At 36.4% G+C, this 17621-nt stretch overlaps 1 protein-coding gene across 4 annotated transcripts in view; it reads left to right on the forward strand.

Moving 5' to 3' along the window:
* TTC17 (tetratricopeptide repeat domain 17) overlaps nt 1-17621 on the forward strand; it is a 126968-nt gene that overhangs the window by 18254 nt on the left and 91093 nt on the right. For all 4 annotated transcript variants that reach the window (XM_006937212.5, XM_003993184.6, XM_045039155.1 and 1 more), the window contains exons 2-8: nt 5330-5419; nt 11406-11575; nt 12220-12331; nt 12825-12956; nt 15047-15156; nt 16159-16303; nt 16791-16930. In XM_006937212.5, coding sequence (XP_006937274.1) covers nt 5330-5419; nt 11406-11575; nt 12220-12331; nt 12825-12956; nt 15047-15156; nt 16159-16303; nt 16791-16930 — 899 coding nt within the window. The remainder of the gene's footprint in view (nt 1-5329; nt 5420-11405; nt 11576-12219; nt 12332-12824; nt 12957-15046; nt 15157-16158; nt 16304-16790; nt 16931-17621) is intronic.

Consider the following 17621-nt stretch of genomic DNA (forward strand, 5'->3'; position numbering starts at 1 on the left):
ATCAAGACTTCTGTAGAAAATTTTTATTGGAATATTTGGACAGATTCTAAGTGCTGCAGATACAGTTTGATCCAGGGCTGATAAAACAGTATAACCACAATAGGTTGCTCTCTGTCTTCATTTCTTTGCTTCCTTAACCCCATTCTCAGGCTCCCTGTGAATACAAGACGCCTGGTCCCCGTAGCTCAAACAAAAAGTTCTGGATTAGAGTCTCTTTAGTACCAGCTGACCAGTTGGTTAATGTCCCTTCTCAAAGATTACCATGACCAAGGGAAAGGGATCTACTGATCAGGACTTCCCACGTAGGGGAAGGATGCTTCCAGCTAAGCAGGGCAGGTGCTTTTGCCATAAGAAGGGAATTCCAGATACTAGATCGCAAACATTGTAAATACCCACAAAATGGGATCACTTCAGGTAGCGGTAAAATCTTCATTGCTTTGAAGATCTTTATTTATGTTTTCCATCATATTGTCTCAATAAATAATCTAAAATTTTGAATAAAAAATTTAAAATATTCCATCCCTAGTTTCTAATTAAGGGGAAATTTTTTAATTTTAGTATATGTGCTGCCGAAGCCAGCACAAGGGGAAATTTTTTAAAATGGGTATAGCATGGAGCATCTGGGTGGCTCAGTTGGTTAAGTGTCCAAATTTGGCTCAGGTCATGATCTCACAGTCCGTGGGTTCGAGCCCCATGTCGGGCTCTGTGCTGACAGCTCAGAGCCTGGAGCCTGCTTCGGATTCTGTGGTCTCTGTCTCTGCCCCTTCCCCAGTCACGCCTCTGTTTCTCTCTTTCTCTCTCAAAAATAAGCATTAAAAAATATATTAAAAAGATAAAAGTGGATATGGCATAATAAAAGATTTCAGTATGGGCACCTGAGTGGCTCAGTCGGTTAAGTGTCTGACTTCTGCTAAGGCCATGATCTCTCAGTTCGTGAGTTCCAGCCCTGTGTCTGGCTTTGTGCTGACAGCTCAGAGCCTGGAGCCTGTTTCGGATTCTTTGTTTCCCTCTGTTACTGCCCCTCCCCCACTCTCACTCTCTCTCTCTCTCTCTCTCTCTCTCTCTCTCTCTCACAAATAAAGATTAAAAAAAATTAAAAAAAAAAGATTTCAGTAATGCTGCTCTCATGTACTCATTTGAATACCATTAAAAATAATAGGTAAGAATGTTTAGCATATGTGAAGAATAAGTTGCATATGAGGGCTGGAATTAATATTATAATATAGAAGTATTCAATTTCCTGTCATAAAGGACCAGTGGAAAGTGATTGCCTCTCTCTTGCTTTTGTAGAACTCAAAAATGTTTATACCCTTCAAATGGTTATTTTAAGTTTAAAATAGTCACCTTTTATAGATTTGCCAGTGAAGTAATTATCCTTATATAGTGACATTTCCCTCCGTGACCCTGTGAATTTACTGAGGTAGGGTTCCAGATTAGAGAGGTAGTTATTAACAATATCTCGGTTAGAGAGACCAGCAGCAAATGAAATATATGAAAATGAACTTGATATGAGTCAGATATTTACTGCTGTTCTATATAATTGGACACATGTACTTATATAATGTATTCAAAGGAAAATACAATTGAATTGAGAACTCTTAGAGAATGAATCATTCTGTATAATAGAAGTCCGTTTAGCTAATTTCCAAATATTTGGTCAGTTTTTCCTTGCAGTATAAACTTTGCTGTAAAAGATATTTCATACTTTTTTAACCATCTTAAGTAGAACAAATTTGAAAATAATTCCCTTTTCTTTATGATTCAAGTCATTACAAGCATCATTTATTATGCTGTGAAGTAATGGAATTTTGTAGGGTTGCTTGTCCCTTGTGAAAAAGCCACAAGGTGCTTTGAGATCTTACATATGAGTCATGTCCTTTTTAACCTACCTCTCTAATTCCTGTCACCTTTTGCTCCTGGGCTGATAGCAGCCTCTTCTAAATGCTAAAGATTTTGAAGGCATTCAGATTGTGAATAAAATTGGAGTACGTAGGTTTCCTATATTGACATGGTGGGCCTGGTTTACGGAGGCTTAAGAAACGTTTATTGGCTGAGTGGATGTTGTACCTTTACAAACATACTCTTGTAACCTGAGGAGGAGAGGCGTTTGAAAGGAGAGAAATTCAAGCTGATTAGCAGTTGTCAAAGATATTATAAAGCCTTAAATTTTAAGAACTTGAAGTTACCTCAATAAAAATATACGCCAGGCATAAATCTGCAACCAACCCTTATCTGGCAAAGAGCCATGCCATTTGCTGCCGTGTCCAGAGGGGAAGCACAGCTGTCAGTGCACTCCCTTCCTTCTGTGATAATTTTATCTTTGTGTCTCCTCTAGCTGTTGTATCTGTGTTGAACTTAATGAAACTTCAGGAAATGAAAAGTACTTTCTTACAAAGGAACGTTGGCCAAACCCTTGCTATACAAATATGATGAAGCCCCGATTAGCTAGTATCTTTTTAATCTGAAACTAAGATTGTGCTTTCAGTCTTTCTTCAGTGTAAGTCTTCTTTCTTTTGTTCCTCATGCAGTTCTCCAGGTGACCAGAACGTTTAGGTATTTTGGAATGGGAACATCTTACTCCCGCATTCCTCCCCCTTGCCCTGTTTTTGGTTTTGTTTTCTTGTCTTTTTCTAAAAACCTTGTTTAAAAATACCGATACAGTCATGTACTAAATAGCTACCTCTTGAAGTCTGGATGAAGTAGCAAAGTAAGCACATTTTCTCTGGCCTCCTTATGTAAAGCTCTTTTGCACTCTGACCACTGGCTATAGCTTTTACATTTTCTTCTGTAAAAATTTTGGTGTCCTATAATGTATCACAAATAATATATCACAATGTCATAAAAAAAGGTTGATGGGCCTTGGGAGTTAAATCAGTCCATATTCAATCCATTATATAGTAGCTTTCCCTGCCCTATATGCATTTGACTGTTGGGAATATGTTCAAATACTTCTAAAGAGAAGCAAAATTTTCTATGTCTTATTGAGATAAACCTAACGTTTTGCTTGCAGGCTTTTGTTAGCTTTGATTGATAGAGGAGATTTACGTCTCAGGTGGTCAAGTACTATAGGACTTGCTATTATATTTTTAGTGCCTTTTAAGTACAGAGTGCGGTTTTGATATAAATTCCAATATAGTGGAAAGGCCAGGGGAAGCAGTGAATGAATCTCATCTTAAAAGCAAGACCATGGGCAATGATTATCCATAATGATACAATAATAATTATACATCCAGATAATTACAAGGGAAGTTATTCTGGACTAGCGTCTTTTTCCTCTGGCATCTCTGAAATGATAGAATGAGCAAGGGCAGATGAGTTTTATCTGTAGTCACTTAACATTGTCCAATTTAATGCATATTATTAAAGCAAGCATCCAACTTTATTTTATGTTGGTTTTTTTTTTTTAATTTTTTAAAATTTACTTATTTATTTTGAGAGAGTAGAGAGATCACTAGCAGGGGAAGGGCAGAGAGAAAGAGAGAGGTTGAGAATCCCAAGCAGCTCTGCAGGATCAGCGCAGAGCCCGATGTGGGGCTTGAACCCACAAAACAGTGAGATCATGACCTGAGCCGAAATCAAGAGTCAGACCCTTAACCAACTGAGCCACCCAGGCACCCCTATTTCATGTTGTTCTTATTTCTTCTTTTAAAATATTTTTTAGATTGTTTGTTTGTTTATTTATTTATTTATTTATTTATTTATTTTGAGAGAGAGAGAGAGAGAGTTGGGTAGAGGCAGAAAGGGAGAGAGAGAAAATCCCAAGCAGGCTCCACATTGTCCAATGTTGGTGTAGAACCCGATGTGGGGCTCAATCTCATGAGCTGTTAGATCATGAGCTGAGCTGAGGCCAAGAGTTGGACACTTAACCAACTGAGCCACCCAGGCACCCCTAAAATCTTTTTTAATAGGCCGTTGTATTCATCAAGATCTATGTAAGTCTACCTTCTGCACTTAAAAAGCTAGCTCTAAATTCAATTAGTTGAGCTGATACCAGTTTCTTAAAGATTACAAAAGATAGTTTTTTCTCAAAGTGGAACTTCCTGAAGAGTTTGTATATAATTTGATAACTCCAGTCTAGCACCATGTGATAGCAGGAACTTTATCTTATCCCTTAGGCACCAAGAACGCTGTCAGATTTTTCTGGAATTCAAAAACTCTGTGTGTGTGTGTGTGTGTGTGTGTGTGTGTGTGTGTGTGTGTGTGGTTTTTTTTCTTTATTATAAATGTAATATGTGTACATGATAAACAGTTTTAAAATGTACAAATATAAATAAAGAGAGTGTGCCTCTCTTCTTAATCCCACTTCCCAAAAGAAACCACTGTAAACTTACTTGGTTTTGTGCATGTAGAAACATGTATACATTTATAAAAATATATGCACGTAATTTCTTAAAAATATTGTAGTATACATATTCTTTATTTTTAGTTAATTATACATTGTGAACATGCTCCCATGACAGTATGTCTAGTCTTTTTGTATCCTATTTTAGACTGTGGATTTCCCCATTCTCTTATTGGTGGGCTTAGGTTGTGTCTAATTTTTTTTGCAGCTTAAAGTGTTGTAGTGAGCTTCGTTGTGTGTGTATATATATATTTTTTATCCTTGTGTGTATTTTTGCCTATTTGCTTAATAACGTCTGTAGGATAGTTTTCCTAGAGTTAATATTGCCAGATCAAAAGATAGGCACTTTTAACATTTTGATACATGTTGTCAAATGACCCTCCATTCAACCAGAACAAATTTATAAGCCTCCTTTTAGCATAGGAGGGCTCATTTTTCCTACATCTTCAACCACATGGTCACTTGTTTATGATCCAGAGAACATGAGCTGTAAATAAGAGATCTCAAGATTGTTTTATATTAACTTTGATTTATGGATTCTACAAATAGCCTTCAAAAATAGGTGCTTTTAGTGTTTTCCTTTTATCATTCCAAACCTGTTCAGATATGGAATATTCTGTCAAGACAAGACAATTCCTTTTTTATTGTTACAAGCATGAATTATATTTTAAGCAATTTACTTTATCACTCATTGCCAAATACTTCTCTTCTCGCATATTTCTTCTATGACTGACCAAGTTAGAATACTCACTTCAAAAGCTTAGTCTTTCAAGTTGGAATTCAAGGGACAGCTATTGAACATGATACTCTCTTTGCTGAAATTTATGTGCGATCGCTTTTGAAATAGTCCTTGGGTTTTAGTAAGCACCTAACACTGATTATAGTGGTAGTTGAACAGTAATTTAAAGCATATTAAAGGGAACTTTATATGAATCCAAACAAATGTTAATGAAATCTGAGCTTTATTTATCACTTACTTGCTTGCAGGTGGATTCGCCGATGAACTTGAAGCATCCCCATGACTTAGTCATATTAATGAGACAAGAAACAACCGTTAACTACCTCAAAGAATTGGAGGTGAGGCAATGGGCATGTGATATGCAGCTGAAACTTGTTGTATTTCATGGGGAGCTATTGTATTCAAAGAAAAATGAGAGCGAATTATTTCTTAAGCTCAATTCTTCTCAGTTTTATAGGAATATATTACTTTCATTTTTAACTTTTTTAAAAACATTTTATTTATTTTTGAGAGACAGAGACAGACCATGAGCTGGGCAGGGGCAGAGAAAGAGACAGAATTCGAAGCAGTCTCCAGGCTCTGAGCTGTCAGCACCTAGCCTGATGTGGGGCTCAAACCCACAAACCATGAGATCATGACCTGAGCCGAAGTCCACTCCGATGCTTAACTGCCTGAGCCACCTTGGCACCCTGAATATATTACCTTTAAATCCTGATTTTAAAAATAACATCTAATTAGAGGACATTTGAGCAATAGTAAGAGAAACAGACTAACTTGGGTTTTGCTTGATTCTTGACTCCTATCCTTGTTCAGGGTTTCCATGTATAAGTTTTTCCATCAAGTATGAAAAGGAACAGTCTCTATACATATGCTTAGAAGGAGAGTTTGGGTAAAATACAAAAAAGGAAGAATGGTTTCAATACTCTATAAAAATGTAATTTTTATTAATTTCCAAGTAGGGAAAACTAAGGTCTTGTTATTATGTGTTCTTACGATGAGATGAAAGCGTTAATCACTTTGCACCTTGAAAACTTGAAACCTATTGGTGCTAATAAAATCTGACCTTTTTGTTTCTATCATTTGATTTCCATAAACTGATTTTGCTTAATTACACACAATATTAATTATTTGAAAAACTGGGAATAAGACAGTAGGTATATTTATACAGCTTCGTGCTTGGAAGCTTTATATGTTTTTTTTTTTGTTTTTTTTTTTTTTTATAATTTTTTTTTTCAATGTTTTTTTATTTATTTTTGGGACAGAGAGAGACAGAGCATGAACGGGGGAGGGGCAGAGAGAGAGGGAGACACAGAATCGGAAACAGGCTCCAGGCTCCGAGCCATCAGCCCAGAGCCTGACGCGGGGCTCGAACTCACGGACCGCGAGATCGTGACCTGGCTGAAGTCGGACGCTTAACCGACCGCGCCACCCAGGCGCCCCTGTTTTTTTTTTTTTTAAAACACAGTGTTCAAAAAGTGCATCGGTGCAGAAAATAGTTTTTATTTTCAAATGCATATACACATTGTATATGTTTATTTCCATTCTTTTTTTTAAGAGGCAGTATGATATAAAGAGAAGGAGACTTAGAGTATGTGAAGGGGGAAAATGCCATTCATCATGTCAATGAAAACGAAAATGAAAAATGTTGACTCCATCAGTTTTTGATTAAGGTACAGGCTGGAGATAAAAATTTGTTATTCACTGAAATGTAGACTTAAAGCCATGACACTAAACAATATCATTTTTCTACAAAGTAGTGACAACTAAATGAACTTCTTAAGGTGCCAGAAAACAGCGGAGGAATAACCTCAAAGTGCTAAGGGGAAAACCAGTCAAACTAGAATTTGATGTTCTTTTAAACCATCATTAAGAGTGAGGGTAAAGCAAAGATGTTTTCTGACATACAGAGTTTATTTACCAGACTCTCACTTTAAAGAAAATTAAAGATGTACTTCAGCACAAAGAAAAGTACACCCAGTAGACACGCGTAGGATATACAATGATGAGTAAAAATACTAACGAAGAAGTTGCTAACCTTATTTAATTATTTTTTTGTGCTTTGAAAGGTAAAACTAGATTAAATTAATATGTAGTTGTGTTGAGGTATGTTCAGTGATTAGTTAAGGCTTGTTAGACTCTTCTGTCCTGTTTATGAGAAGGTGAAAGTAACAAAATCCTGTTGGAAAACTTATGGGCATACATACTAAAAATTAAGAGTCTTGCTACCTTTCAAGTAGTCTTGCCAGAAGAAATAGGAATTCAATCAAACCACTGTATTTTCCAGGGTCATTTGTTTTCAATGACATTTCCTTTGCCATTCTATATTTTTTACGTATTTACAAGATCATTCTGAGAAGGGAGTCTGCAGATTTCATCAGACTGCCAAAGAAGTCTATGACACAAAAAAGTTAAGAACCCCTGGATCCTGCTGTCAATATTTAGGAAATGTACAAGACAAAGAAAGGGGCACGTGAAATGAACCTAGGAGATACAGTCAACAAAATCGTATAGAGTGGCAAGCTTTGCAGGACAAATGACCCATCTTTTTAAACAAATTATAAAGATTAAAAAAGGTGGGGAGGGGAACTAGAGGAATTACCAGTAGATTAACAGATTTATAGACAAATCAGCCATTGCAGTGTGTGGGCCTCATTGGATTTTGATTCAAACAAACTGTATTTTTATTTATTTATTTATTTATTTATTTATTTATTTATTTATTTATTTATTTATTTTAAGTTCTTTGTCTTATTTATTTTTTTATTTGAGAGAGAGAGCACGAGCAGGGGAAGGAGCAGAGTGGAAGGGGTGGGGAGAGAGAATCTTAAGCAGCCTCCACACCCAGCGCAGAGCTCAAAGGAGGGCTTAATCCCACCACCCCAGGATCATGACCTGAGCGGAAACCAAGACTTGGATGTAACCCACTGAGCCATCCAGGCACCCTCCCTTTTTTTTTTAAAGAGATTTTTTTGTGTGTTTTGTGTGTGTGCGTGAGTGTGTGTGTGTGTGTGTGTGTGTGTGTGTTCCAGAGAGAGAGAGCAGGAGCAAAGGAACGGCAGCGGGAGAGGGAGAGAAAATCTTAAGCAGGCTCCGTGCCCAGCATGGAGCATGATGTGGGGCTTAATCCCACAGCATTGGGATCATGACCTGAACCGAAATCAGGAGTCAGACACTCAACCAACTGAGCCACCCGGGCGCCCAAACAAACTGTATTTAAGGAGTATCTTTCAGAAATACATTAAAATATTTACTGATGAAAAACTTAACCAAAAATAAAGTAGAGGCAAGGACTAAAATAATGGAACTGCAATCTGTAGTTTCCAAACCTACAAGTTAAGAGAAAATACGGGAGGAGAGGAGGGAACATAGAAAGTGTTGACAAGCACATGACAGGCAGGAAAAGAGAAAACAGCAGCAAAGAAAAAGAATGATAAACATACCTGAAACTAATACAACATTTTGTGTCAGCTACACTTCAATAATCTTAAAAAAAAAAAAATTAACAGAAAATCCAAAATAACATGTTTAAAATAAATTCAGATAGATCAGCAATCACAGTAAATATATCAGATTAAACTTGCTGATTGAAACTCAGACTATCAGATTGGATTTCTTACTTAGTCCAGCTGTATGGGACGTGTAAGAAATACACCTAACACAAAGCCAGTGTGGTGATAAATGGATGGAAAAAGTTTTCACTATGTAAATACTAAGCAGAAAAAAGCTGTGATGGCAGTATTTATACAAATTCACCGTCCCTCATCTGAAATCACCAGGGCTATATATGGTTAGAATACAGCTTTTTACTTTTTTTTTTCTTTTAGAACTGTTATAGGTACAGATATCTAGTATTACATTGTACTGCCAGCAGGTTCTGGTCCCAAACTCCATATTCAAAGACATTAATATTTCTTTAGCGAAATGTGTGAATATTCACACCAAGAGGATAAAAAGTATAAAATGGCTTTTCATCAGGTTTTGCTACCACATGAATATTAGTGCAAAATTCTATTTTCCATGGACAGCAACCTCATGACCTAAGCACCTCTGAAAAGCTCCACATCCTAATACCATTTTCAGGGGTTATGATTTCAACATATAAATTTTTAAGGGTGGAAGGGACATAAATGTTCAGACAATAGCACTAAATGTGAAAAAGTAAAGCTTTAAAACTTAAAAATAAGAATATATTAATATGTTTATGACATTGGGATAAAGAAGGGCTCCTTAAATAACACAAATCACAATTAAGAAAATTAATTGATAGTTTTGTCCATCTTAAAATTGTCTCGCAAGTGACACCATGAAGAAAATTAAAACATAAGTTATAAGCTGGGAGAATACTGTTATAACTGAAGAATGAGTTTACAGAATCACTCTTCACAAATGTCTACAAATCAGTGAAGAATCACTAGGGAAAAATAGGCAGACTCAATCAAGCTACAAAATATGTCATAAATATTTGAAAATATGTTTAATCACATTAAGGATTGCATTAGTTAAGATAGTCTAAATTTTGCAATGTATGTCAACTTTTGCATTGGCAACAAACAGTCCCAAAAATCTCAGTGCTGTTTCACAGAGGAAGGTGGAGGCTCAAGGAAGACTAACCAAATATTCAAGCCTGTTTAAACTTTCTACTTAGAAGTGACATCATTTCGGGGTACCTGGATGGCTTAGTCGGTTGAGTATCTAACTCTTGATTTCAGCTCATTTCGTGATCTGAGCCCCATGTTGGGCTCTGCTCTAACAGTGCAGAACCTAGTTGAGATTCTCTCCCTCTCTGTCTGCCCTCACTCATGCTCTCTCTCTCTCTTAAAATAAATAAAGTAAAAAAAAAAAAAAAATTCTACTTACGTTCCATTGTCCAGATCAAGTCACATGGCCAAGCTTGAAGTCATAGGGCAGTATAGTATAGTTTACCTACAGGAGGAGAGTGGGGAGGGAGTAAGTGGAAACATCATTTAGTAACATCCCAGTAATCTTAATGGTTTAAAACAATAAGATCATATTAAATGTCACTCTGGTCCAAAAGCCAGTACTCAAGATGACAGAACAGCTACTGTCTGGAATATTGCTGTTCTCAGTACCTGAGGGAAAAGAACATACACTGGCTGTAAAAATGCTTCCCTCCAGAGGATTTAATGGCACCTCTCATGTTACATTTGTCAAAATAGTCATACTGGCCACATATGAGTCCAGCAGAACAATGGTGTAGAGTCCTTTGTAAGGAGTCCTTTGTAAGGAGTCCTTTGTAAGGCCACAAGTTCATTAATAGTAATACAGTCTACTCCAATAATTAAAACATTTCATACCCATTATTTTTTTTATTTATTTTTGAGAGAGACAGAGTATGAGTGGGGGAGGGGCAGAGAAAGAGGAGACACAGAATCCGAAGCAGGCTCCAGGCTCTACGCTGTCAGCAGAGCGCCTGACGCGGGGCTTGAATTCATGAACTCTAAGATCGTGACCTGAGCTGAAGTCAGATGCTTAACGGACTGAGCCATCCAGGTGCCCCGAGTTTTTATTTTAAAGTAGGCTCCACACCCAGTGTGGGGCTTGAACTCCCATCCCTGAGATCAAGAGCTGTACACTCTACCAACTGAGCCAGCCAGCACTCCAATAGATGCAGTTTCATAGGTGGTCAGATATCATATTACGGAGGTATTCAGGTGCCATTAGTGTGAATGTCATTTTCTGTTACTTTCTGTCCATGAATACCTGTTTAGAGACGCTTATTTAGTTGTCAACTAATTAATCCCCCTTTATCCACAGTTTTACTTTCTGTGGTTTCAGTTACCCATGAATTAACTGTGGTCCAGAAGCAGATGATCCTCCTCCTGACCTATCGTCAGAAGGTCACTAATAGTCTAACACTGTGTCACAGTGCGTACGTTGTTCACCTCACTTCATCTTACCATGTAGGCATTTTATTATCTCACATTATCAGGAGGATGAATACAGTACAAGAAGATACTTTGAGAGACTACGTTCACATAACTTTTATTACAGTATATTGTTATAACTTGCATTTTATTATTAGTTATTGTTATCTGTTACTGTGCTTAATTTATACATTAAACTTTATTATAGGTATATATGTATGGGAAAAAACATAACATATATAGGGTTGGTACTGTTCACAGTTTGGGGTATCCACTGGGAATCTTAGAACATACTTCTGCAGATAAGGGGGCACTAGTGTGCTCAGAATCCTTGTCTGTATAGAGGATTCTAACTTCAACACATTAAATTCTCCTCTTATGTGGTATCTAGACTGAAATAACAGAAAAATTCATTATGTTCTTATTGTCTTCTCAACAGAAGCAATTAGTTGCTCAAAAAATTCACATAGAAGAGAATGAGGACAGAGATACAGGACTGGAACAGAGACATAATAAAGAAGATCCAGACTGCATCAAAGCCAAGGTGCCCTTAGGAGACCTGGATCTCTATGATGGCACATACATAACTTTGGAAAGCAAAGACATCAGGTAAAAGAAAATCTGTCTCCAAAAATAAAATTAACGTGTTCCCGAACAGAACTTTCTCAAATCAGTAAATTATCTAATGAGAATAAGCTTCAATCACGAATGAGTTTATTGAAATTTGAAATTTCAAAATAACTCACATGTAGAATTCTTAAAGATTGACTTAAAATGTTGAATACTACAGTAGAAGATTGAACAGTTTATAGTAAAAGAAATACAAATGGTCCATAAACATGTGGAAAACATATTTCTCAGTAAGGATCAAATAAGTACAAGTTAAACCATTTAAATTGTTTTCACCTATCAAACTGGAAAAAAATATTTAAAAATCAGTAACTGGTAAAAATGTAGAGAGGCTGTCAATAGAAGTGTAAAGTGGTTTAATATTTCTAGAAAGAATTGTAAAAAGCTTTTAAAACAGTCCCATGATCTTAACATTCTTTGATACACCTACTATTTTCTAACTCTCGAATTATCTCCTTTAAGTTGAACTCTCAAAATATTGACTCCAGCAGTAGCAATGTGAAAAAGGTTGAATGTTGACTAATATTGGTTGTAGAGATGCTATGAAAATATGGTTCCATAGGGGAAAATTAGACATTTTTTCACCTTTCATTCATTCATTGCTCCCGGCTTCTTAATTTTAGCCCTGAAGATTATATCGACACACAATCTCCTGTCCCTCCAGACCCTGAGCAACCTGATTGTACCAAAATTCTAGAACTTCCATATAGTATACATGCTTTTCAGCACCTGCGAGTAAGTAGAGAGATTTAGGATCTTGTTTTCTACATTTTTTTCTGTAATTTACTCTCTTGCTTGTAAATAGTCTTTATATTTCTTCTCCTCCTCTTTCAAACAGCTTTATAATTTTGCAAATATCTCCTATTTCTTAATATGCCTTTATTTTTTTTTTTTAATTTTTTTTCAACGTTTTTTATTTATTTTTGGGACAGAGAGAGACAGAGCATGAACGTGGGAGGGGCAGAGAGAGAGGGAGACACAGAATCGGAAACAGGCTCCAGGCTCCGAGCCATCAGCCCAGAGCCTGATGCGGGGCTCGAACTCACGGACCGCAAGATCGTGACCTGGCTGAAGTCGGACGCTTAACCGACTGCGCCACCCAGGCGCCCCTTAATATGCCTTTAAAATAAATGCATTAAGATACTGAGTTACTTGTGAGCTTTTGTCTTATGATCTCCTTTTTCTGTTTTGTTTTAGTTTTTTTCACTTTTTTTCTTCTTTTCTTCAGGGTGTACAAGAGAGAGTTAATCTTTCTGCACCTCTATTACCTAAAGAAGATCCAATCTTCACATATTTATCTAAACGACTAGGAAGAAGTATAGATGACATAGGCCACCTCATTCATGAAGGCCTACAGAAGGTAAGTCATCAGTGATTGAAAGAGTCAGGGGCGCCTGGGTGGCTCAGTCAGTTGAGCGTCCGACTTCGGCTCAGGTCATGATCTCATAGTTTGTGGGTTTGAGCCCCGCATCAGTTTCTGTGCTGACAGCTCGAAGCCTGGAGCCTGCTTCGGATTTTGTGTCTCCATCTCTCTCTGCCCTTCCCCCCGCTCAAAAATAAATAAAAATGTTTAAAAAAATTAAAAAAGAAAAAAAGAAAAAGCCAGAGACTGTGCTCACAGAAGGTCTTTTGTTCTCAGAAAATAACCTGCCTAGATTGTTTTTGTCTAGAGAGTGATTTTTTTTTATTTTAAAGACTTTTTTTTTTTAATGTTTTTTATTTACTTAGAGAGAGAGAGTGCATGCAAGCGGGCAAGGGGAAGAGAGACTAAGCACCCCCAAAATAACTACTTAAAAAAAAATTTTTTTTTAATGTGTATTTATTTTAGAGAGAGAGCGCGTGAGCTGGGGAGGGGCAAAGAGATGGAGACACAGAATCTGAAGCAGGCTCTTGGCTCTGAGCTGTCAGCACAGAGCCAGATGCAGGGCTCGAACTCATGAGATGGGATATCATGACTTAAGGTGCTTAACTGACTGAGCCACACAGGCACCGCAAAAACAACTACTTTTTAAATAACTATTTTTAAAAGAAAACAATTTGTCATTATAAAAAAAATTCAGAGTTTATAAAAGTCTATAAAAGAGAATGAAAAAAACCTCAGTTAATTAGTGTTTTATAATAAAATCTTCTGGATCTTTATTTTTATGCACCTTTATAGTTAAAACACTTATTTTCATAAAATAAAATTTTAATAGTGGAATTTTGGGCATCAAAGTGTAATCATATTTTTAAGGCCCTTTATATAAATGTTGTCATACTGTCCCTCAGAAATGCTGTACTTACCTAACTTTTCTACAGTTAATATCTGAAGTTATTATACAGTGTAGCCAACCGTGAGTGTTGGCATTCTATTTAATCTGTGCTAATTTGTAAAAGGAAAATTTGTGTCTCTTTTATTTCTATTCTTTGATTATTAGCCATTGTTTCCTATTTCCGAATTGTCTGTTCATGTTTTTGGCCCATTTTCTCATGCATTTTTGTCTTTCTTTTTAGATTTCTTAGGACCTCTTTATATATTAAAGATATTAAACAATGGGTGTCATATGTATGTTTCTGTTTATCTTAAACTTTATGACTGTTTTAAAAAACTTAATTTGACTGTTTTGCACTGCTGAGTTTGAATTTTCTCTACATGGGCTTAAACTTATTTACACTGAATTGTTTGTAGTGGTCCAGTATAGTATTTTGACCTCTGTGATGTTAAAATTTAGGATATGTTATGAGACGAAAATCCAAGCCACAGAAGGAATCGGAATTTCTGTTTAACTTCAGTAACTGATCCACTTATTACTCTGTACTGAAGACATAATTTTTTAGCAGTATTGGTTTGCATTACATTGTGAACACACATGACTAAAGAACGAAATAAAAGGGGCACCTGGCTGGCTCAATTGGTAAAGCATGTGACTCTTGATCTTGTGACTGTGGGTTCAAGCCCCGCATTGGATGTAGACATTACTTGAAAATAAAAAATCTTTAAAAAAAAATTCATCTTTTACAAAAGCATAAGCTTGTCATTTGCTTACATATGTACCTTCATTCAGATATTAAATTTGTTAACTTTAGGAATTTCACATTAGAACAACTGGCATTTCTAAGTAGGTTAGGTCCTAACTTCTGAAATCCTGAAATAGGAACCAACAAGTTGGGGCCGGTTGGCGGGCTTTCAGCATAATTCACCCCTTGGAGTGATAATTTGGAGTTGAATAGTCTCTCTGTGGAGATGACACCTTAATGCACTTTGCTCTTGATGATGATCAGGAGGCTTTTTTGGCAGGTGTAGTTTATTTGTCCTTTGTCCCCTGCTTTATCACTGCTGTAATGTCATGTTCTTCTTCATATGAAGTTTCAGAAGAGACAGAATAGTAAAGGTGCTCACTTTGAACATTCTAAGTCGAAGAAAGTGTGTCGAGTTGTGTTTGATTGTCATTTTATTTGTTTCATCTCTAGAATTCTTCCTCATGGGTACTGTATAACATGGCTTCATTTTACTGGAGAATAAAGAATGAGCCATATCAGGTAGTGGAATGTGCCATGCGAGCACTTCACTTCTCTTCCAGGTAAGGTTTCTCCCTTTCTGGACTGCCTGAGTCTCCACATAACTCAGGACTGTTAAAGAAACAATGCATAAGAAAACAGTATGAAGAAGCATTCTTTTGTACTTAACACTCTCCTCTATCCCTGTTCAAAGAATTTAGTCCCATCACAAAAAAAAAAAAAAAAGACCAGTGTCAAAAAGCTCAAAGTTCAAATACATTATTTGTTCAGAGTTCAAAATGCAAAGTTTAATAATGTTCTTCTAATTTCCATTAAGGAAAAAATATATAATATAGACACGCTCTGATTCACTTGAGACTTGAATATAAGAAACTTGCTTGGAGGAATTAGCATAAATTAAATTTTTCTCAAAACAAATAATAAGCCCTAAATATATATATATTTTTTTAATTTTTTTAATTTTTTTTAAATTTTTTTTTATGAAATTTATTGACAAATTGGTTTCCATACAACACCCAGTGCTCATCCCAAAAGGTGCCCTCCTCAATACCCATCACCCACCCTCTCCTCCCTCCCACCCCCCATCAACCCTCAGTTTGTTCTCAGTTTTTAAGAGTCTCTTATGCTTTGGCTCTCTCCCACTCTAACCTGTTTTTTTTTTCCTTCCCCTCCCCCATGGGTTCCTGTTAAGTTTCTCAGGGTCCACATAAGAGTGAAACCATATGGTATCTGTCTTTCTCTGTATGGCTTATTTCACTTAGCATCACACTCTCCAGTTCCATCCACGTTGCTACAAAAGGCCATATTTCATTTTTAAAATCATAAAATGTCTGCAAGACCTTATTTTTGTGGCAAAATTTGTAGCTATCAGATTGAATAAGCACCATCAGTTATGTAAAAATGAAACAGTATGATTTTCTTAAGTTATTTTCTCCATCTATCGGTATACTCAAAGTTAAGTTCAATAACTTCAGATGTAATTTTCCCTTGTCAAGGAATTATGTAATCATATAGAGCACATGCTTCTTTCCTAACGTCTAATTACGCCTCTCCTTCTCTTTTAGGCACAATAAAGACATTGCCCTGGTCAACTTGGCAAATGTTCTGCACAGAGCTCACTTCTCTGCAGATGCTGCTGTTGTGGTCCATGCAGCTCTGGATGACAGTGACTTCTTCACCAGCTATTATACTTTGGGAAACATATACGCAGTAAATACAACGTTTTTGTTTTCATGAGCCAAACCAGTTGCTCATTTCCTTTCTTTTTTAAATAATTTATTTCCAGTTAAAAATTACCTTTTTTCCTTCCTCTTTTGGTCTGAACAAGAAAAAGGGAATGGAAATGAAGAAATCAGGATGAAAAACCTCAACACAATAATGTATCATAATTGTCTTAGCCTCTTGACAAAAAAGAAAAATAATTAAATTGATAGTAATATTAAATTCCTGCAGAGTGCACCTCTTAAGCTAGTTATACTTTCTAGTTATCTTATACCATACCTTATGTTGTAGATTTGGTCACTGATCAAAAATAACGTTCATTGTAGAGTAAGATGTAAGTGTGAGCTCATAAATCATTAGGAGATTTGGACAGATGCAGCCAGGCCGTGGCTGACGTTTTTCCTTGTGTGTGTGTGTGTGTGTGTGTGTGTGTGTGTGTGTGTGTGTGTGTGTGTGTTTGTTTTTGTCTCTTCAGATGCTGGGGGAGTATAACCACTCAGTGCTCTGTTATGACCATGCTTTGCAAGCCAAACCTGGGTTTGAGCAAGCTATAAAGAGGAAGCATGCTGTCCTGTGTCAGCAAAAACTCGAGCAGAAATTGGAAGCTCAACATAGGTAATTGGAAAAGACAATTTCCCTGAAGCCCTAAGTTAGACCTGTGTAGGGTGATGTCAATGTTAATTTGTTCATTAGAATTAAGAAAAACCTCTTCATTACTGCTAGTCCTGTCCCTTTTCTCTAGGTATAGGAAGCTCAGCACAATTCAGAGGTGTCTTTAATAGCATGGATTCCAGGAACTAGAGAATCTTTGCCGTAAATTCTGTCATTTTAGATCTTTACACTTCTGACCATCGATTGCTTTTATGAAGTCAGATGGATTGGGGTGCTCTTGAACACTAACTCTATTATGTTTTCATTTCCATAGAATGCATTGTCAGTAAAATCACTTGCATGTGCTATATTTGATCTTTCTCCCCTTTAGCTGCCTTGTTGGGTTACTGTTAAGTTAGTTAAGTGATGTTGAGAAACATTATTTGGTGCATATTTTAATCAGATTTCTATAAATTGTACAGTAATGAAATTCTGTTGTAGTTGGCCCTTGCAGTATGTTTAATTTTAAAAATGTATTTGATTCCATAAATAGTAGGGCCAGTTAGGAAACTTCACATAACTCAAAGTGAATTGTTCTTCTCTTATGAAAGAGAACATTGAGGCTACTTTGATTATCAGAGAACTAAATGGACATTTGGAACTTCTTAGATTACTGTATTTGGTTATTTCCCAGTCAATTTAAAGCATAATGTGG

This window comes from Felis catus, chromosome D1, assembly GCF_018350175.1.
Source record: "Felis catus isolate Fca126 chromosome D1, F.catus_Fca126_mat1.0, whole genome shotgun sequence".
Taxonomy (NCBI): Eukaryota; Metazoa; Chordata; class Mammalia; order Carnivora; family Felidae; genus Felis; species Felis catus.